We start from the raw sequence: 23,281 nt of genomic DNA on the forward strand, positions 1-23,281 counted from the left end.
TTACTGTGTAAACCTGGCACTTGGCTGTTAACCCCTTGTCCAGCGGCCTGGTCCATACTGGTGCATTGTTTTCCCTTACATAATTGCAAATGCCCAACTATGTACCCAGGGGCAGACTGACAACTCATGGGGCCCCCGGGCAATAGGGAATCATGGGGCCCCTGTGTCCTTGCCCACACTCAAAGCACACCCAAAAAAGCCTATAAAAGGTACCAGGGGCATTTCATGGGGCCCCCTACTGACCCCGGGCCCTCAGGCAGTGCCCGAGTGCTCAAATGGTCAGTCCGCCCCTAGATATGTACCATAGTGTCGTGCATTGCAGTGCCATTCACATTCAATAGCACCCCAATGCACTAGCACCAGGGGTGGACTGACCATTTGGAAACTCGGCACTGCCCGTGGGCCCGGGGTCAGTAGGGGGCCCCATGAGATGCCCCTGGTACCTTTTTCATAGGATTTTTTGAGTTTGGGCAAGGACACAGGGGCCCCATGATCCCCTATTGCCCGGGGGCCCCATGATTTGTCAGTCCGCCCCTGACTAGCACAACGCATTTCTGCACGCCTGGGTTGTGTTGCACTACACAGCACTCACAAGAACGATCTGGCATTGCAGTGCATTACAGAAATCTGCCGTGGTCCATTTTGGGTGCATTGCGGCCCATTCAAGCTAAATGGGCTTCTTAACACAATGCACAATTTTTTTTTTTCCCCCCCCATGCGTTTCCACGTTCAACTGCCATTCTGCAGCAGTTGGAGGTTGTAGAGGAGCCGGGAATGGAGGGGGTCATGTGATCCCATGCTAATCTCTTCCCTATTGTCTCTAATGCAGGCCATACATGGTTCGAATTCCAAACAATTTTCGTACGAAATCGGACCTAAGAATAATCGGCCGATTTTTGCTCTGTTAGTGGGGCAATGGCATCGGCCGATTTTCGTGGTTCCTCCCCATTTCCTTTATCGGGCATGCTGGAAAATTCGTGAAAAACGACCGATTTTTTCGAAATCATTGGTGGCACCATCGGATTACAGAACGAACAACGTTTCAATTTTTAGATGAAAAATCGTTCAGAATTCGAATCATGTATGGCCTGCATTAGACTTGTGACAAAAAAAAATCCTTTATAAAGCAGATTTTAGTAATCCATCTCGTTGTGTTCCATGACAGATCCAGTTGCGGCTGGCAAAATACGACCTCCGTGGAAATTTCCTCGGCTGGCAGACCCTTAAAGGGGGAACTTTGCAGGTGAGTCTGACCTGTGCGTGTAAGAGCCCTCGAATCGGCCGCTGGAGTGACCCTAACATGGTTGTAATGGCTTTGTTATGTACAGTGCACCTCCTAGCAACCTCAGGAGAGAAGCCGTGCTTTCAGGGAAATCTAAAGTCCTTATGTTCTGCCCCACCCCCAACGATTCCCAGAATCTGAGAACATTTTACGAATGAGAAAAGCCTAATTCATTCGAATTTATTATTTATAACAACAAATAGGCCACACCCCTTTTTAGCTGCTCCAGATCTCGGATCTCTCTGGTATAATTCGATTCAGCCCGCGATGCACCTAAGCAGAATGTTTTTGTAAATGAATTACATTTGAAGACCTGTCTCTGATGCCATGCTCTGCAGGTATGTCAGCATTTGGGTATAAAAAGGACCACGTCTTTAAGATTCCCGGTTGTAGTCCTCACGCACACGGGGCGTTTTGATAACGCTGGTAACGTTGGTGTGTAAAATCACATTAAATCGTTTTTTGGCTTTTTTTAACCTTTTTGCATTAGCGTTTAGCAGTAGTTTGCCGCGATTAGTGGCGGTTTTCTGTGTTTGCATTTTTTTGTGTTTTTTTTACCCCCCCAAAAAAGTATTTTTTTGCAAAAAAAAATCCAAAATCGCCGGTTTGTGTCATTTTACCACGTTTTGCAGCATTTTTCAGCATTAGAGCGTTTTTACAGCTAAAAAAACTCTAGAAGCCCACTAGTCCTGGGGTTTTTTTCTAGCCAAAAATCGTCCCAGCCAAAAAAACGTTGATTCAAGTCTATGTGTGTATGGACACATAGGATAACATGCCGGGGATGGACACATAGGATAACATGCCGGGGATGGACACATAGGATAACATGCCGGGGATGGACACATAGGATAACATGCCGGGGATGGACACATAGGATAACATGCCGGGGATGGACACATAGGATAACATGCCGGGGATGGACACATAGCATAACATGCCGGGGATGGACACACAGGATAACACGCCGGGGATGGACACATAGGATAACATGCCGGGGATGGACACATAGGATAACATGCCGGGGATGGACACACAGGATAACATGCAGGGGATGGACACACAGGATAACATGCCGGGGATGGACACATAGGATAACATGCCGGGGATGGACACGTAGGATAACATGCCGGGGATGGACACATAGGATAACATGCCGGGGATGGACACATAGGATAACATGCCGGGGATGGGCACATAGGATAACATGCCGGGGATGGACACATAGGATAACATGCAGGGGATGGACACACAGGATAACATGCCGGGGATGGACACATAGGATAACATGCCGGGGATGGACACACAGGATAACATGCCGGGGATGGACACATAGGATAACATGCCGGGGATGGACACATAGGATAACATGCCGGGGATGGACACAGGAGAACATGCCGGGGATGGACACATAGGATGACATGCCGGGGATGGACACATAGGATAACATGCTGGGGATGGACACACAGGATAACATGCCGGGGATGGACACATAGGATAACATGCCGGGGATGGACACATAGGATAACATGCCGGGGATGGACACACAGGATAACATGCCGGGGATGGACACATAGGATAACATGCCAGGGATGGACACAGGAGAACATGCCGGGGATGGACACAGGAGAACATGCCGGGGATGGGCACGTAGGATAACATGCCGGGGATGGACACGTAGGATAACATGCCGGGGATGGACACGTAGGAGAACATGCCGGGGATGGGCACGTAGGATAACATGCCGGGGATGGACACGTAGGATAACATGCTTGGGGGTTTACTGGCTGTAGAGAAAACATTGAAAGCCAAAAACAGCCGCTGTAAAAACATCCCGTGTGCATGAGGATGTATAGTCACTAATCCCCTGCACAGCAACACTGGGAGAGGGAGGAGCAGCACTTTAAGCCAATCAGGGCTCTGCTGCTTTGCACAGTGCAGTCAGTGCCTACAGGAGAAGAGAGCAGAGGGATAACCTCCCCAGTGCGCTGATTCTCTTCCTTTGCCCAACCACAGGCTGGAGGCAGGATGGTGACGAAGATTTAAGATTTGTACTGAATTGTGATGTAACAGTATAATATTACATCCGGGCCGGGATAATGATGAGTGTTTGCTGTCTCTGTATGATATATATGATATCTGTTTATTGCAGATGTGTCCTAATACGCAGAGTGTGTGGGATGCGGCATTTAAATTTGGGACCTACTACAGCCTGTCTGTAAGTCACCATTTTCTTCATTTTTTTGCAGTGACGTTATTTCTCTCTCTCTCTCTCTTTCTCTCTCTCTCTTTCTTTCTCTTTCTCTCTCTTTATATATACAGTGGGGATCGAAAGTTTGGGCACCCCAGCTAAAAATTTGCATTAATGTGCATAAAGAAGCCAAGGAAAGATGGAAAAATCTCCAAAAGGCATCAAATTACAGATTAGACATTCTTCTAATATGTCAACAAAAGTTAGATTTTATTTCCATCATTTACACTTTCAAAATAACAGAAAACCAAAAAATGGCGTCTGCAAAAGTTTGGGCACCCTGCAGAATTTATAGCATGCACTGCCCCCTTTGCAAAGCTGAGACCTGCCAGTGTCATGGATTGTTCTCAATCATCGTCTGGGAAGACCAGGTGATGTCAATCTCAAAGGTTTTAAATGTCCAGACTCATCTGACCTTGCCCCAACAATCAGCACCATGGGTTCTACTAAGCAGTTATCTAGAAAACTGAAACTGAAAATAGTTGACGCTCACAAAGCTGGAGAAGGCTATAAGAAGATAGCAAAGCGTTTTCAGATGTCAATATCCTCTGTTCGGAATGTAATTAAGAAATGGCAGTCATCAGGAACAGTGGAAGTTAAAGCAAGATCTGGAAGACCAAGAAAAATATCAGACAGAACAGCTCGCAGGATTGTGAGAAAAACAATTCAAAACCCACGTTTGACTGCACGATCCCTCCAGAAAGATCTGGCAGACACTGGAGTTGTGGTACACTATTCCACTATAAAGAGATACTTGTACAAATATGGTCTTCATGGAAGAGTCATCAGAAGAAAACCTCTTCTACGTCCTCACCACAAAAATCATCGTTTGAACTTTGCAAATGAACATATAGACAAGCCTGATGCATTTTGGAAACAAGTTCTGTGGACCAATGAGGTTAAAATTGAACTTTTTGGCCGGAATGAGCAAAGGTATGTTTGGAGAAGAAGGGGCACAGAATTTAATGAAAAGAACCTCTGTCCAACTGTTAAGCATGGGGTTGGATCAGTCATGCTTTGGGGTTGTGTTGCAGCCAGTGGCACAGGGAACATCTCACGAGTAGAAGGAAAAATGGATTCAATAAAATTTCAGCAAATTTTGGATGGTAACTTGATGCCATCTGTGAAAAAGCTGAAGTTAAAGAGAGGATGGCTTCTACAAATGGATAATGATCCTAAACACACCTCGAAATCCACAGGGGATTATATCAAGAGGCGCAAACTGAAGGTTTTGCCATGGCCTTCACAATCTCCTGACCTCAACATAATTGAAAATCTATGGATAGACCCTAAAAGAGCAGTGCGTGACAGACAGCCCAGAAATCTCAAAGAACTGGAAGACTTTTGTAAGGAAGAATGGGCAAAGATACCTCAAACAAGAATTGAAAGACTCTTGGCTGGCTACAAAAAGCGTTTACAAGCTGTGATACTTGCCAAAGGGGGCAGTACAAGATATTAACTCTGCAGGGTGCCCAAACTTTTGCAGACGCCATTTTTTTGTTTTCTGTTATTTTGAAAGTGTAAATGATGGAAATAAAATCTAACTTTTGTTGACATATTATAAAAATGTCTAATCTGTAATTTGATGCCTTTTGGAGATTTTTCCATCTTTCCTTGGCTTCTTTATGCACATTAATACAAATTTTTAGCTGGGGTGCCCAAACTTTCGATCCCCACTGTATATATATATATATATTGGGATAGTATAACGATGCAGGATATGTTGAGAAGATACTAAGATCTCTTCCACATGGGGAGCAACAGAGTGGTAAAAATAGGAATTTGATCTGTGTTTTTACCACCCTGACCACCCACCTAAAACCTAACATGGCAGCTAGAGGGGTTCATACACATGCTGTGGCTGCAATGCTTTGCTTCACGGCAAATTTGAAATGTTACTAAACCCACAACAGTAAAATCAGTCTGTATATGCAGTAAAGCATGTTTGTTATACTCACTGTGGCACCTAAGGGGCTAATCCTCTGCATAGTGTAAAAAGGATGGTTGATTCCATCTTCTCTGATCCTCCCCTTCTTTTACTGTCCCCAATCCATCTGCTGATAGTACAGAGCCCTAGGAGTCACTCTGCACATGCTAAGTTTAGTGTGTGTTGTTGGAGAGTTTTGCACTTTGCCAATCAGCCCTCTCCAGACAGAGGGTCAGGGGTTATGTAGCCTCATAGGACAGTCAGAGCAGAATAAAAACTCCTCCTACAAGCTTTAACCAGTGTTCAGCCGGACATTGATAGAAGGCACAAGACTGCTATATACTGCTTATAAGGAAAGGTATTTAGCAGTTTATATTTACTAAAATAATTGCATTCCCATGTTCGGTGTACTGAGGGAGACCAGATATAGTGAATGCAGGGTCCGGGGAGACCGGATATAGTGAATGCAGGGTCCGGGGAGACCGGATACAGTGAATTCAGGGTCCGGGAGACCAGATATAGTGAATGCAGGGTCCCGGGAGACCAGATATAGTGAATGCAGGGTCCGGGGAGACCAGATATAGTGAATGCGGGGTCCGGGGAGACCAGATATAGTGAATGCAGGGTCCTGGGAGACCAGATATAGTGAATGCAGGGTCCGGGAGACCAGATATAGTGAATGCAGGGTCCGGGGAGACCAGATATAGTGAATGCGGGGTCCTGGGAGACCAGATATAGTGAATACAGGGTCCGGGGAGACCAGATATAGTGAATTCAGGGTCCGGGAGACCAGATATAGTGAATGCAGGGTCCGGGGAGACCAGATACAGTGAATGCAGGGTCCGGGGAGACCGGATATAGTGAATGCGGGGTCCTGGGAGACCAGATATAGTGAATACAGGGTCCGGGGAGACCAGATATAGTGAATTCAGGGTCTGGGAGACCATATATAGTGAATGCGGGGTCCCGGGAGACCAGATATAGTGAATGCGGGGTCCGGGGAGACCAGATATAGTGAATGCAGGGTCCTGGGTTTAGTAACGCTTTAAGGTGATAGGCTTCATTAAAATAAAGAAGATGTTATACTTACCTGCTCTGTGCAACAATATTGCACAGAGGGTTCCCTTTACCTCCTCTTCTGAATTCCACCGCTGATACTATCACCTTCTGCCTCCTTAGTAAGCCAGGTGCTAAGAAGGCACCAGTGCATGTGCATTCCTGAGCTGGGTTGAGTGCATCCATAGACACACACAGTGCCACTAAGCCCCACCTCTTCCCTCCCCTCCCTTCTAACAGGAGTTTGACTGACAGCAGCAGGAGCCTATGAACCTGCTGCTCTCAGTGTCTCCAGTGAGACCAGGATGTGTAGGGAGCGTTGTTGTTGTAATGGAGACAGTGCTGGAGCGGTGAGAGGAGTCAGGTTAATGTTTAGGGATGGGGGGGGGACAAGCAGTGGGGTGTTTTTGAATTAATATAGAAAGTACATTGAGGTAAAACCAAAACTTCTGACTTTAGAACCACTTTAACTTTGACATAAGGCACTGCCGGTCAAACTTACCCACTGAAGTCAGTAGCACTGCAAATGTAAGCACTTAGCTTCAAAATCCCCCATCAGATGGTGAAGAAAAAACTCACCCAAAAAAAACTCCCAGGCATGTAAGGCCCCTTTCTCACCGTCCCCAATGGTGTCACTCCCACGCATGTGCACAGGAGTCATCATTGCGGCACGGTGCTCTCTGCCAGGGCTGCTGTTAGAAACCACGGGGCCCAATACAGCCAACCTTATAGGTCCCTATCAAAAAAAGCACAGCTTTCTATGCTTCAATTATTAGTGAACACAGTGAGTGATCGGTACTGATCACTCATTGTGTTCATTCAGGAAAGGAAGGGGCTGGTAAATGTGACATATTTAACAGACCCTTCCACCATCCTGAAGGATCCTAGTGTGTGCTTGGGATGGAAAGGAGGGAAGCTGGCAGCACTGAGGGGGTGGGGGCACACAGGAGGGCCTGGGCAGCAGGAGGAAACAAATGGTGCAAGGAAGTGTGAAGGGTGAGGTGGGAGGGTGTGGGTTCAATTACTAGATCTGATCCTCTGTATGGCACTTTCTGCAGCAGCTGGAAGTCAGTGGGAGGAAGAAGAGCTAGAAGGAAGAACCCAGCTTTCAGCTACTTCAGAGAGAGCCATACAGAGGATCAGTTTGAGTAATTGCCCCTCCCCATTGAACCGATCACCCTCCCTGCCCATATCAAATTCCCTCAGCTGTCTGGCCCCCCCTGCTGGCCTGGGCCCCATACAGGAGGACTGGTGGTACCCACTCAACCAAAGCCCTACTCTCTGCCTTCAGGGCACACTGACTGTGGCCGGAGTGCAGAACGTTACTGCGCTTTGGGAGATGTTCACCATATCTAGGGCAGCACAGTGGCTAAATGGTTAGAACTTCCGCCTGGCAGTACTCGGGTTGTTGGTTCGAAATCCCACCCATGGCACCACCTGCCTGGAGTTTACATGTTCTCCCTGTGCCTGCATGGGATTCCTCTGGGTACTCCGGTTTCCTCCCACACTCCAAAGACATGCTGGTAGGTTAATTGGCTCCTGTCTAAATTGGCCCTAGTATGTATATGTATGAATGTCAGTTAGGGACCTTAGATTGTACGCCCCTTTGACGGCGCTATATAAGTACCTGAAATAAATAAATACATAAATATCTACAGGTGAGACTTGACATAAGTTTACCTGTAGGTACGAATGAAAAAACTGATTTTACAACCACTTTAACTTTAACCACCTTAACCTCTTATAATAGTTGATAAAACATATAACAATATAACATGTAACAATATAATAAATAACAAATATAACAATTCTAACAATCTAACATATAATAAAATAATATATAACAATTATAACAATATAATATACAACAATTATTGCAATTATAACAATATAACAGATAACAATATAACATGTAACAATATAATAAATAACAAATATAACAATTATAACAATATAACAGATAACAACATAATATATAACAATATAACATATAACAATCTAACATATAACAATCTAACATATAACAATATAACAGATAACAACATAATATATAACAATATAACATATAACAATATAATATATAACAATTATTGCAATTATAACAATATAACATATAACAATATATATCATACAACAATTATTTTTCTCTATCAATACAAGCATGACCACCGCAGTGCTGAGCTCAAAGGCCAAGCGATGTGCAGGTTGGGACTAACCCCCCCGCCATCCTCTGTGTTGGTGACACATTAACTATGATGGAATGTTAGTCCACATAAGAGGGATTGAGTGCGTTACATTGTAACATTATTAGAAGAAAAAATAAACGTGTTTCATTCTACATTTAGTTGGAATCCCCTTTTAGAATTTAGGATTGTTCTGTGACTTGTTATTCGGATTTAGACACATAGGGGTTTATTTACTAAAGCTGGAGAGTCCAAAATCAGACTCCCTTCTGCATAGAAACCAATCAGCTTCTAACCTCAGCTTGTTCAATGAAGCTTTGGCAATGAAACCTGGAAGCTGATTGGTTTCTATGCAGAAGTGAGTCTGATTTTGGACTCTCCAGCTTTAGTAAATAAACCCCATTGTGTATATTTTCTGGTAACAACAGACCCCAGCGACAGCGGCATGGCGATTTTTGTATAAAGGCAGCCCGGAGTCTTCTATGTCAGTATAGTTTAATGTTTGTTGCGTGTGGTGCAGCGTAGGTGGACAGAGGATTGGGATATCGGCCACGATTGGCTGTTACAATTGAAATTCCTTCTGTATTCATGATCCAGCCATTGCCCTGTAATACCGTCATCCTGTGATTTCAGTGTTCTCTGGCCGTGTCCGACCTCTTCCAAGCCGTACCGGAGCCTGTATTCTATGAGCTCTTCCTCCTCTACACCAGTACCCGCGGTGCCAGCATGCTGTGGCCCATACCAGTGTGGAATGCCAACATCCAGGGTGGCTCAGGTAGGTCATAGTCACTATTGTTCAAAGATTTGAGAATGGTAATGATGACAAAGGACTTCCATGGAGAGTCTTAATATCTATTCTTTCAGTAGCAGATCCCAATCCATGTCAGGGGGCCTCACGCACCTGAGGAGCAGGAGGGCCAGCTGTACTGTCCTATCGCTGAAACCAATCCCCATCTGGCTCCTCCTGCAGCCCAGCTGGATTCTCCTCTTCTCTCTCCCATCAGCTGTGTTGCAGGAGGAGCCACAAGGGGATCCACTATCTGTCCCCTTATAGCTCCTATAACACCCCCCTTCCCTCTGTTCTCTTCCCCCTATGTACCCCCCTACAGTACTGCTGGCTTCTCCTCCTCTCCCTCCTACCTTCTGCACTGCAGGGGTGCCCATGGGGTATCGGTTCTAGTATCTGTGCCCCCCGCCACTCTGATGACAACCACCCCCTTTCCTGCTACACCAATCCCCCTGTAACAGCAGTCCTGATCTGGGATCTGGTAAGTTGTATCCCAATGAGGCTTCTTATATATTTCCTATAGAGCCCAGCAGGGAGATTTCCCCACCAGAATTCACAGTTCTGCCAATTATCACAGTCATTACAAAGCAACATATTGGTAACACCCGCTGAGACAAATTCTACATAATAGAGAGTAAGCAAATAATTGTGGGAGGGGCAGAGACACCAATTAGTGCAAGGAGGTCTCCCCATTGTGGGAGGGGCAGAGACACAAACTATTGCAAGGAAGTTTCCACATTGTGGGAGGGGCAGAGACACAAAGTAATGCAAGGTAATTTCCCTATTGTAGGAGGGGAAGAGACAAATTGCTGCAGGGAAATCTCCCCATTGTGGGAGGGGCAGACACACAAGCTACTGCAGGGAAATCTCCCCATTGTGGGAGGGGCAGACACACAAACTACTGCAGGGAAATCTCCCCATTGTGGAAGTGGCAGAGACACAAAAAACTGCAGGAAAATCTCCCGATTGTAGGAAGGGCTGAGACACAAACTGTTGCAGGGAAATCTCACCATTGTGGGAGGGGCCGAGACACAAATTACTGCAGGGAAATCTCCCCATTGTGGGAGGGGCAGAGACACAGTACTGCAGGGAAATCTCCCCATTGTGGGAGGGGCAGAGACACAAATTACTGCGGGGAAATCTCCCCATTGTGGGAGGGGCAGAGACACAAAATACTGCAGGGAAATCTCCCCATTGTGGGAGGGGCAGAGACACAAAATACTGCTGGGAAATCTCTCCATTGTGGGAGGGGCAGAGACACAAAATACTGCAGGGAAATCTCCCCATTGTGGGAGGGGCAGAGACACAAAGTACTGCAGGGAAATCTCCCCACTGTGGGATACGGAGACAGAAACAATTTTTTTCCTGTCTATCTCCGATGTTCCTTTTTAACTAGAGAACCCATTTTTATAATTTAAGCAAAGTCTGCAAATTGCCTTAGGCATGCTGGGATTTGTAGTGCAACACTTGTAAAGCAGGATGGTAACTGACCTCTGATGTCCCATGATTCCGCAGGCACCCTTGGCTCCATCCCTCTCCGGCGGTTCTTCCTGATTGATGGTATCTCCGGCAGACAGGCCAACCTTTCTAGTCAGCCCTCCTCTGTCACCGTCGCTACAAGCCTCACCCTGAGGTAACGCCATTATCTATTTGTGCTCCACCTGAAACAGCTGCTGCACTGCATTACTAACCACTGCACCTCCTTCCAAACAGCATTTACCTACCAGTCAGCCCTCCAAGCAGCCAGCCGCCTTTCCAGCTTACTGTGACATATCAGAAACGAAGCCTACAGACTTCAGCGCAGGTCAGTGCCTAGGACAGGGGTGTATTTACCACAAGGCAAACAAGGCACTTGCCTAGGGCGGCATTTTCCAGAGGGCAGCACCTCTCCCCAGAAGAAGGGATGGAAGAAGGGACACGTGCTCTATGGGAACCAGGTGGAATCCAAGAGGGGCTGTGGGCTGCTTGATGGTGTATGTAGAGCCTGAATCTTGTTCCCGGGGATGTCCAGAGCTGTGAAGATGGGTGTATTTTGCTCTATTGCCGGGGGGGGGGGGAATAATGGAAGGCTCTCACAGGTGGGGGGCAGGGGTGTTGTTGGTCGATGTCAGGCTCTCAATGTGGGAGGGGGGAAGGGGTGATGTTGGTTGGTGTCCATGGGGGGCAGACAATTTGTGTGTTGCCTAGGACAGCAGAAAACCTAAATACACCACTGGCCTAGGATAGATTTCCCAGAATCCTTTGCTGGCTGTGCATTATCAGAACAGTCAAAGAAATTTGAGAGCAGTTTACAATCAAATCCTTTCTTTTTAATTCACTTCCTGACACCTTGGTATATTAATATTGTTACATTGTCACCTTGACTTTAATTCATGTTTTTAATGAGGGGAATGAGAAATAAATATAGAATGAACAGGCTGCATGGTGTGTGATTCCAGAGCATTTACTGCTGTCACTCATATTTCCCTACAGATTGCAGTGTCTGTTCTTGCATGATTGTATTACATTGTATCATCGTTGTCACTAAGCTAGCGGGGTGTAATCACTGTGATTGACAGCTGTGAAATAAAATGAGCATTTCAGAGTAAAGCTACTTTCACACTGACCCGCTGCAAAAACACAACAAAAACACATAGGCGTTTTTACCGCGCTTTTGCCGTGCTTTCTGAGCATTTCTAAAGTACACGGGACTAAAAAACTGCACCAAAAACGCTTTTCAGGGGCGTTTTTTAGGAGTTTTCCATTGATTACAATGGGAAGAGGCGTTTTTGGGGCGTTTTTTTTAACTCACCAAACATGCCCCAAAGATGACACAAGCGGGAATTTTTACACCGCACCGCAAGCGCAACATCTCAGTGTGAAAACATACATAGATTTATATTCACATACATAGGGAAGCATTTTTCTTGAGCTTTTCAGGCGCTTTTTTTTTAACGCAAAAACCCTTCAAAAACTCCTCAGTGTGAAAGTAGCGTACAATAAAACACAATCTCTGGCCAAATTGTTAACTCTGAACGATCTACTAAAATGGATTTTACACTTTTATACATAACCCCTTTAAAGTTGCTGGAAATCCTATCTGATTGACATTCAATTTGGTCTGTGTGCTGATCTCCTGCAGACTCTTTGCAGCCATTTCATGTCTACACGCTCTCTAGCGGTAGCTGCATTACATTTCTCAGAGTGGGTTTCCTGATGGTGACAACAGTGGGCCATGCCTGCATAATGTGTGTTGAAATTGTCACGTGAAGTCTTCATTGGAAGCCCGAGTGACAACACAGCAGTACAATTGGCAGACAGGGACAGAATGTTGTCACCCTTTAACAGGAAGTGCCTGAATCTTCATGGCAGGATCACCAGGGATAGATTTATTGAAATTTTCAGATTTAAAAAAAAAAACTTTTTATATGTTATTAACATTTTCAACATTATATGAAGTTTTGCTGACTGTATGTAGCACTTACACATTGCCCAGTTTTACTAATTCCTTTTTTTTTTCTTCTTTCTTCTCAGGTTTCATTTGCTGTCACATATACGCAGAGCCAGGGGACATTTAAAAGAGATATGGATGTGAGTGACCTCTGTCCGCAGTGTCCCTGCAGACTGACGTTTCAGCCATACAAATTTAATTAGGGGTTCTGTTATGTATAATGAAAAGCAAAATTACAACCATTCATTTTTATATGTTAAAGATCCCAGAAAGCTCCTCAGAAAATGTCTGTATGATATAGATGGGTTAGGAGGGCAAGGATAACAGGTGAAGGGTTAGAAGGTTAGGAGGGTTGGGGATACAGGGTGGGGGTTGGAGATACAGGGTCAGGATAGTTAGGGATGCAGAGTTAGGGGTAGGAGGGACAGAAGGGTTAGGGATATGAGGTGAGGGTTAGGGTTCAGGATGTAGAGTTAGGATTAGTGGGTTTGAGATACAGGGTTAGAGCAGTGGTCTCCAAACTGTGACCTGGGGGCCAGATGTGGCCCTTGTCTTTCCTTTATCTGGCCTTTAGAGTGCTATTCTACATACTGACTCGATGGGGCCCTGTTCCTCCCACTGACCCCATCGATTAAGCACTATTCCTCCTACTGACCCCATCGACGGGGCACTATTCCTCCAACTGACCCCATCGACGGGGCACTATTCCTCCCACTGACCCCATTGGTGGGGAACTATTCCTCCCATTGACCCCATCGGTGGGGAACTATTCCTCCCACTGACCCCATCGGTGGGGAACTATTCCTCCCACTGACCCCATCGGTGGGGAACTATTCCTCCCACTGACCCCATCGATGAGGCACTATTCCTCCCACTGACACCATCAATCGGGAACTATTCCTCCCACGGACCCCATTGATGGGGAACTATTCCTCCCACTGACCCCATCGACGTGGCACTATTCCTCCCACTGACCCCATCGATGGGGCACCATTCCTCCTACTGACCCCATCGACTGGGCACTATTCCTCCCACTGACCCCATCAATGGAGAATCATTCCTCCCACTGACCCCATCGATGGGGCACTATTCCTCCCACTGACCCCATCGATGGGGCACTATTCCTCCCACTGACCCCATCGATGGGGCACTATTCCTCCCACAGACCCCATCAATGGGGAACTATTCCTCCTACTGACCCCATTGATGGGGCACTATTCCTCCCACTGACCCCATCAATGGGGCACAATTCCTCCCACTGACACCATCAATGGGAAACTATTCCTCCCATGAACCCCATTGATGGGACACTATTCCTCCCACTGACACCATTGATGGGGAACTATTCCTCCTACTGACCCCATCGATGGGGCACTATTCCTCCCACTGACCCCATCAATGGGGAACTATTCCTCCTACTGACCCCATTGATGGGGCACTATTCCTCCCACTGACCCCATCGATGGGGCACTATTCCTCCCACAGACCCCATCAATGGGGAACTATTCCTCCTACTGACCCCATTGATGGGGCACTATTCCTCCCACTGACCCCATCGATGGGGCACAATTCCTCCCACTGACACCATCAATGGGAAACTATTCCTCCCATGAACCCCATTGATGGGACACTATTCCTCCCACTGACACCATTGATGGGGAACTATTCCTCCTACTGACCCCATCGATGGGGCACTATTCCTCCCACTGACCTCATCAATGGGGAACTATTCCTCCTACTGACCCCATTGATGGGGCACTATTCCTCCCACTGACCCCATCGATGGGGCACAATTCCTCCCACTGACACCATCAATGGGGAACTGTTCCTCCCATGAATCCCATTGATGGGACACTATTCCTCCCACTGACCCCATCGATGGGGCACTATTCCTCCCACTGACACCATCAATGGGGCACTATTCCTCCTACTGACCCCGTCAATGGGGCACTATTCTTCCCACTGACAGCATTGGTGGGCACTATTCTTCCCATTGATACCAACTATGGGGCACTGTTCCTTCCATTCAAACCAATGATGGGGCATTGTTTATGCCTACTGATGCTGGGACATTTTCTGCTCCCACTAGTCACAGTCCGGTCCTCAGAAAACAGGCCTTTTGCCTAGAAAGTTTGGAGACACCTAGGTTAGAGGGTTAGGATTACATGGTTAAGATGTTTAGTGTTAGGGACACAGTGTTAGGGTTAAACGTTTTTTGGATGAGTAGAGAAGATACAGGGTTAGGGTTATAAATACAGAGTTAGAGGGTTAGGGACACAAGGTGAGGTGTAGGGTTATTGTCAGGGATACAGGGTGAGGGTTAGAGGTTTAGAAGGGTTATGTGTAGGGATACAGGGTTAGGGATAGGGATGCGAGTTAGGGTTAGTAGGAATATTGTCAGGGATACAGGCTTAGGGTTGGAGGGTTGGGGATTCAAGGTGAGGCTTAGGGTTAGTAAGGTTATTGTCAGGGATATAGAGTTAGGGTTGGGAGGTTTAATATTAGGGATACAGGATGAGGGTTAGGAGGGTTACATGGTTAAGAAGTTTAGAGTTAGGGTTAGTGGGTCTTAGATACAGAGTTAGGGTTAGAGCAGTGGTCTCCAAACTGCGACCTGGGGGCCAGATTTGGCCCTTGTCTTTCCTTTATCTGGCCCTTAGAGTACTATTCTACATACTGACTCAAAGGGGCACTATTCCTCCCACTGAACCCATGGATAGGGCACCATTCCTCCCACTGACCCCATCGATGGGGCAACATTCCTCCCACTGACCCATCGATGGGGCACCATTCCTCCCACTGACCCCATCGATGGGACACAATTCCTCCCACTGACACCATCAATGGGGAACTGTTCCTCCCATGAATCCCATTGATGGGACACTATTCCTCCCACTGACCCCATCGATGGGGCACTATTCCTCCCACTGACACCATCAATGGGGCACTATTCCTCCTACTGACCCCGTCAATGGGGCACTATTCTTCCCACTGACAGCATTGGTGGGCACTATTCTTCCCATTGATACCAACTATGGGGCACTGTTCCTTCCATTCAAACCAATGATGGGGCATTGTTTATGCCTACTGATGCTGGGACATTTTCTGCTCCCACTAGTCACAGTCCGGTCCTCAGAAAACAGGCCTTTTGCCTAGAAAGTTTGGAGACACCTAGGTTAGAGGGTTAGGATTACATGGTTAAGATGTTTAGTGTTAGGGACACAGTGTTAGGGTTAAACGTTTTTTGGATGAGTAGAGAAGATACAGGGTTAGGGTTATAAATACAGAGTTAGAGGGTTAGGGACACAAGGTGAGGTGTAGGGTTATTGTCAGGGATACAGGGTGAGGGTTAGAGGTTTAGAAGGGTTATGTGTAGGGATACAGGGTTAGGGATAGGGATGCGAGTTAGGGTTAGTAGGAATATTGTCAGGGATACAGGCTTAGGGTTGGAGGGTTGGGGATTCAAGGTGAGGCTTAGGGTTAGTAAGGTTATTGTCAGGGATATAGAGTTAGGGTTGGGAGGTTTAATATTAGGGATACAGGATGAGGGTTAGGAGGGTTACATGGTTAAGAAGTTTAGAGTTAGGGTTAGTGGGTCTTAGATACAGAGTTAGGGTTAGAGCAGTGGTCTCCAAACTGCGACCTGGGGGCCAGATTTGGCCCTTGTCTTTCCTTTATCTGGCCCTTAGAGTACTATTCTACATACTGACTCAAAGGGGCACTATTCCTCCCACTGAACCCATGGATAGGGCACCATTCCTCCCACTGACCCCATCGATGGGGCAACATTCCTCCCACTGACCCATCGATGGGGCACCATTCCTCCCACTGACCCCATCGATGGGACACAATTCCTCCCACTGACACCATCGATGGGACACAATTCCTCCCACTGACACCATCAATGGGGCACTATTCCTCCCACTGACCCCATCGATGGGGCACTATTCCTCCCACTGACACCATCAATGGGGCACTATTCCTCCTACTGACCCCGTCAATGGGGCACTATTCTTCCCACTGACAGCATTGGTGGGCACTATTCTTCCCATTGATACCAACTATGGGGCACTGTTCCTTCCATTCAAACCAATGATGGGGCATTGTTTATGCCTACTGATGCTGGGACATTTTCTGCTCCCACTAGTCACAGTCCGGTCCTCAGAAAACAGGCCTTTTGCCTAGAAAGTTTGGAGACACCTAGGTTAGAGGGTTAGGATTACATGGTTAAGATGTTTAGTGTTAGGGACACAGTGTTAGGGTTAAACGTTTTTTGGATGAGTAGAGAAGATACAGGGTTAGGGTTATAAATACAGAGTTAGAGGGTTAGGGACACAAGGTGAGGTGTAGGGTTATTGTCAGGGATACAGGGTGAGGGTTAGAGGTTTAGAAGGGTTATGTGTAGGGATACAGGGTTAGGGATAGGGATGCGAGTTAGGGTTAGTAGGAATATTGTCAGGGATACAGGCTTAGGGTTGGAGGGTTGGGGATTCAAGGTGAGGCTTAGGGTTAGTAAGGTTATTGTCAGGGATATAGAGTTAGGGTTGGGAGGTTTAATATTAGGGATACAGGATGAGGGTTAGGAGGGTTACATGGTTAAGAAGTTTAGAGTTAGGGTTAGTGGGTCTTAGATACAGAGTTAGGGTTAGAGCAGTGGTCTCCAAACTGCGACCTGGGGGCCAGATTTGGCCCTTGTCTTTCCTTTATCTGGCCCTTAGAGTACTATTCTACATACTGACTCAAAGGGGCACTATTCCTCCCACTGAACCCATGGATAGGGCACCATTCCTCCCACTGACCCCATCGATGGGGCAACATTCCTCCCACTGACCCCATCGATGGGGCACCATTCCTCCCACTGACCCCATCGATGGGACACCATTCCTCCCACTGACCCCATCGATGGGACACCATTCCTCCCATTGACCCCATCGATGGGACACCATTCCTCCCACTGACCCCATCGATGGGGCACCATTCCTCCCACTGACCCCATCGATGGGGCACCATTCCTCCCACTGACCCCATCGATGCGGCACCATACCTCCCACTGACCCCATCGATGGGGCACCATTCCTCCCACTGACCCCATCGATGGGGCACCATTCCTCCCACTGACCCCATTGATGGGGCACCATTCCTCCCACTGACCCCATTGATGGGGCACCATTCCTCCCACTGACCCCATCGATGGGGCACCATTCCTTCCACTGACCCCATCGATGGGGCACCATTCCTCCTACTGACCCCATCGATGGGGCACCATTCCTCCCACTGACCCCATTGATGGGGCACCATTCCTCCCACTGACCCCATTGATGGGGCACCATTCCTCCCACTGACCCCATTGATGGGGCACCATTCCTCCCACTGACCCCATCGATGGGGCACCATTCCTTCCACTGACCCCATCGATGGGGCACCATTCCTCCTACTGACCCCATCGATGGGGCACCATTCCTCCCACTGACCCCATCGACGGGGCACTATTCCTGTCAGTGTTCGTTTTAGGACTGTTAGGGGGTTATGGTTTCTTTGCTGTGTTGGTGACCATTAAAAAACTTTGCACAAGAGCCTGTGCAGCTATAGAGAACACATTTTTTTTTTAAATGTTTTGTTTACTATACAAGCACTACAAAATAAATATATTTTAGGTTAGGTTTTTTTTTTGTCAATGTTTAATATTATTGTTTATTAATATTTTGTGTTCTTATATATGTTAAGCTTCTTTGCTATTTAGAGAGCTCAGTAGCTCAAGCTACAGTTTACAAAAACAAGTGAATGAGACAGCACTGACCTATTTATAAAAACCTGAAATGTTTTTCAGCAAAACATGCTTTCTGTATTCTGCAGATTGCGCTCGGAGTCTTGGGCTCACTTGCTGCTGTTGTAGCCATCTTGGAGACCACTAGTTGGCTGCGGAGATCAGGTCAGCAGAATATTGGGATAATGGTGAGTACTGCGTTGATCAGCTGTTGGATGAAGATGTCCATGAAGTCACAAATCTCCCTATACTGATCCCACGAATGTCACTCTGGCCCTGGCATGACAGTGAAGATGATAATGGCATCTCCTGAGAGTCCTGAGCCCTGCTGCACAAGAGATCACAGCAAACTGATAGAGAGTTACATCTAGTACTTTTACTCTGTTTTTGTATCAAGATCATAAGTAATACACATATTCCACAAAATGCGATTATCGTTTCAGCTTTGCAAAATATTGTTACATTCATACAACATTTTTATTATAAACAGACTTTTATTTCTGATAAAATGTTGTCAACATTGCCCATGTTTCTTGTGGTCGAAATGTACTCCTATATTTTTCAGGTGATAATTAAATTTTTGGCGTTTTCCTGCGGAGCTCTGGCAAACACATTTTTCCTTGTTGTCTATGGAACATCAATCTACTGGCTAATTGCATTTAAGGTATTCTTATTAGTTCCCAGTCACATTAGTCTTTATTGTTATACATTTATATAGCTCTGACATAGACCGCAGTGCTGTACAGAGAACACTGAGCCAGTCACAGCAGTCTCTGCACCTGAGGAGCTTACACTCTAATGTCCCCCCACAGTCACACACTATTATTATACATTTATATAGCTCTGACATATACCGTAGTGCTGTACAGAGAACACTGAGCCAGTCATGTCAGTCTCTGCACCAGAGGAGCTTACACTCTAATGTCCCCCCACAGTCACACACTATTATTATACATTTATATAGCTCTGACATATACCGCAGTGCTGTACAGAGAACACTGAGCCAGTCATGTCAGTCTCTGCACCAGAGGAGCTTACACTCTAATGTCCCCCCCACAGTCACACACTATTATTATACATTTATATAGCTCTGACATATACTGCAGTGCTGTACAGAGAACACTGAGCCAGTCACATCAGTCTCTGCACCAGAGGAGCTTACACTCTAATGTCCCCCCACAGTCACATACTATTATTATACATTTATATAGCTCTGACATATATCATAGTGCTGTACAGAGAACACTGAGGCTGTAACAGCAGTCTCTGCACCAGAGGAGCTTACACTCTAATATCTCACCACAGTCACACGCTATTATTGATATACATTTATATAGCTCTGACATATACCACAGTGCTGTACAAAAAACACTGAGCCAGTCACATCAGTCTCTGTACCAGAGGAACTTACACTTCAGTGTCACTGGATTTGATTTGCACAGTGTACACATTAGAGTGTTTTACCATCATTATCTCACTATCTCCCACTATTCCCCATCAGGGTCAGACAACGGCAGTGACGGTCACCTTGCCTCCATCCGGTGGTCAGGTTGAGACTGATTTTATCATCTATATGTCGTTGGCGTTCGCCCTAAAGGTAAAGTGTGTGGTATTGGCCGGGGAGTCTGGGCTCAGTGTGGAATTGGATGCCTCATACTCTCTTGTTTGCAGGTGTTGGAATTGCTCCACCTGCTGGTCACTCAGCTAACTGCCAACATTTTCCTCATCGACTGGGAGAGATCGAAGGACCAATCAGCATCCAATTCACAAGGTACAGTGCAATAAAATGACAAATTGCTCCTTATGGATGGGATGACCCCTTCCCCGTCCAAAAAATACAGAGGCCCTTTACAAGATATACTACTGAAAGGCTAAACATCTTTTAATGAATTGGTCTGGTATATGGGGAAAATGGGTCATAATATCACATTTTCTTTCCTTGTCTGTAATAGTTTATGTAGCCAAAGAAAAATTGAGAATGAGTAGAAAAGAAATACATTTTGGTCAATGCAGTTTTGCAGATCAGGAGATCAAAAGAAAATGAAATTACAAATTTATAATCAACCTTATCTGATATATATAGAATTTGTTATTTTACTACAGTTTTAGTTATTTAAATTTGATATATATACATATATATATATATATATATTTATATATCTATATTATATTTAAATGTGAGCTATATTGAAATGTGAACAATTAAAGGAAACACACACACACACACACACATATATATATATATGTGTGTGTGTAATATGTTAATACATTTTCTTAATTTAAAAAAATAATAATAATAATAAATATAGAATTTCAATTTCAACGTTTAAATGTTTTTTGCGCTAGCAAAATGAAAGGTAAATTTGTTGGCAGAGTTGGCATGCTGAGACTTGTGCTTTGCCCACAGTTCTGTTAGGTAGGTAGGTATTTATTTATAAAGCTAGCACCTTTTTTTAATCACTTTAATCGAGTTTTGCCTTCCAGGGAAATCCAGTGTGAGTATATGGAGGACGGTCCTGGTGGCAAATGAATGGAATGAGATCCAGACTTGCCGGAAACTAAGCCCAATGTTCCAGCTCTTCATGGTTCTGCTACTTCTAGAGGTGATGTCTAAAGTGTATTTCTGCCTTTTAGAAAAAAAAAATGGGTTTCATCACTTGGCAATAACCTGCAGTATTGTATTAATGCCTTTACCTCATTTTGAGTGTTTTTGTGCTGTTATGTGCCAAATGTCCTGTTAACCAGAAAGCAGTTGATACAAAATACTTGTTGCTATTTCTTAAACATTCAAGAATTCCCAGGAGACATCTCCTCCCCTTAATGACAGTGTTAGGATGAGCAAACACTGAGGGAAACAGACATGTGAGAGGTTCACGTTGGCCTTCAGGTTGTGAGAGCAGAATAAAACTCTGCAAATCTTCTTTCATCTACATGATATAAACTTACTATTGAAAAGAGCTGCAAAATGTTAACAATCTAGGCATAAAAAATATTGATGTCTTAAGCATTCACATGCACAACTCATTTACATATTGTTTGTAATATAATTATCTCTTCTGATAGTCTGCACCATCTAGTGGCCATAAGGCGGTATTAAAAAAAAATACATATTATGGCCACTAGCTGGAGCTGAAGATCATAGGAGATAATCATATTACAAACAATATGGGGATCATTTGTTGTCATCTGTGCAGATTATTTATATTTCTGAAACTACAATTAAATGAATATATAGCTCCTCAGTTTAACATCCTGCCCACATCTCCATGCAGGTTGTTGGTCTTAAAAACATCACAGCCAAGGACCTGAACTTGGACTTGAACCCTTCTGCTGGATCTTACCAGGCCCCCTGGAGCATCATCCTGAGGTTCGGAATCGCAGCCTCCATGTGGCTAGCTGTTGGCCTGGTACAGGTACATGATAGGAGCACTGGGGGTATTGCCCATAGTTTTCTGCCGGCAGACACTGTTTAACACTGCGGATGGGGGGGGGGGGGGGGAGGGAGGGAGGGGATCAGGTGATTCTTATTTGGTCGGCATATGGATCTTATATAATATTATAGGATATTGTAGAGTGGTGCACTAGGAGGGATTGATATAAAATATTTGTGTGAAGTGTGCAAATGCTATAAAGACACTTTGATGTTAAACTCATTGAAAGTCAACAATCCATGTATATATTTATCATAAAAAATGTATACAAAAATAAGTGTATGCAAATATAATAAATGTATGCAAATATACAAACAAATGTATCCAAATATAATAACAAATGTATCCAAATATAATAACAAAGGTATCCAAATATAAAAACAAAGGTATCCAAACATAATAACCAATGCATTCAAATATAAAGAGAAATATATACCAATATAATAACAACGGTATCCAAATACTGTATAAAAGCAAATGTTTTCAAATATAAAAACAAAGGTATTCATATATAAAAACAAATGTCTTCAAATATAAAGAGAAATGTATCCAAACATAATAACAAAGGTATCCAAATATAATAATAACTGTATACACATATGAAAACAACTGTATTCAAATAATAAAAACAAAAATTCTACAAATATAATACCAAATATATACAAATATAGTAGCACAGCGGTAATCTATACAAATGCAATTGAACAACATGCGCCCTTATTGAATAGTTGAGTAAACACAGAGCAGGATATGATAGATGAGGACAATTCACAAAGCTTTAACACACTGAAAGAATCATTTCCCCTGATGTGTTTTTCATCTAAATCAATAGGAATGCATGTCAGCATGTGTTGTTGCCCTTTCTCGATGTGTATTACAATGCACTTTGTACTGAATATCAACTGGCATTATAACACCGACATGTTTTAAGGCTCCTTTTTCCTTTTCCAGTGCTTTGGTGATGCATTGTTGGGTATTTTCTTGGTCACACATTCTAACATTTATTGGTACAATCTTTTTTAGATTTGCCCAAAGCAATGTATATCAAGGACATGATAAAAAAAATGTATTGTAATGGAGTGTGCTGCTTTTACCATCCTGTCCTGGTGACAACTGCTTATTTAATTTTCTGTGCAGTTGTCGCCAGGATCGGAAATGGGAGGAAATCTACCC

General features: G+C 45.0%; 1 protein-coding gene across 1 annotated transcript in view; it reads left to right on the forward strand.

The window, feature by feature from the left end:
- The window catches only part of LOC149448979 (meckelin-like), a 55,147-nt gene that overhangs the window by 18,115 nt on the left and 13,751 nt on the right, over positions 1 to 23,281 (forward strand). Inside the window, exons 10-21 of the mRNA XM_089693984.1 lie at positions 1,166 to 1,243; positions 3,432 to 3,497; positions 9,330 to 9,471; positions 10,999 to 11,116; positions 11,197 to 11,287; positions 12,997 to 13,053; positions 18,767 to 18,865; positions 19,243 to 19,341; positions 20,179 to 20,274; positions 20,349 to 20,448; positions 21,162 to 21,280; positions 21,950 to 22,090. Coding sequence (XP_089550110.1) covers positions 1,166 to 1,243; positions 3,432 to 3,497; positions 9,330 to 9,471; positions 10,999 to 11,116; positions 11,197 to 11,287; positions 12,997 to 13,053; positions 18,767 to 18,865; positions 19,243 to 19,341; positions 20,179 to 20,274; positions 20,349 to 20,448; positions 21,162 to 21,280; positions 21,950 to 22,090 — 1,206 coding nt within the window. The remainder of the gene's footprint in view (positions 1 to 1,165; positions 1,244 to 3,431; positions 3,498 to 9,329; positions 9,472 to 10,998; positions 11,117 to 11,196; positions 11,288 to 12,996; positions 13,054 to 18,766; positions 18,866 to 19,242; positions 19,342 to 20,178; positions 20,275 to 20,348; positions 20,449 to 21,161; positions 21,281 to 21,949; positions 22,091 to 23,281) is intronic.

This window comes from Staurois parvus, unplaced genomic scaffold (genome assembly GCF_062004578.1).
Source record: "Staurois parvus isolate SC_StPar_1 unplaced genomic scaffold, SC_StPar_1.0 ptg000646l, whole genome shotgun sequence".
Classification (NCBI taxonomy): Eukaryota; Metazoa; Chordata; class Amphibia; order Anura; family Ranidae; genus Staurois; species Staurois parvus.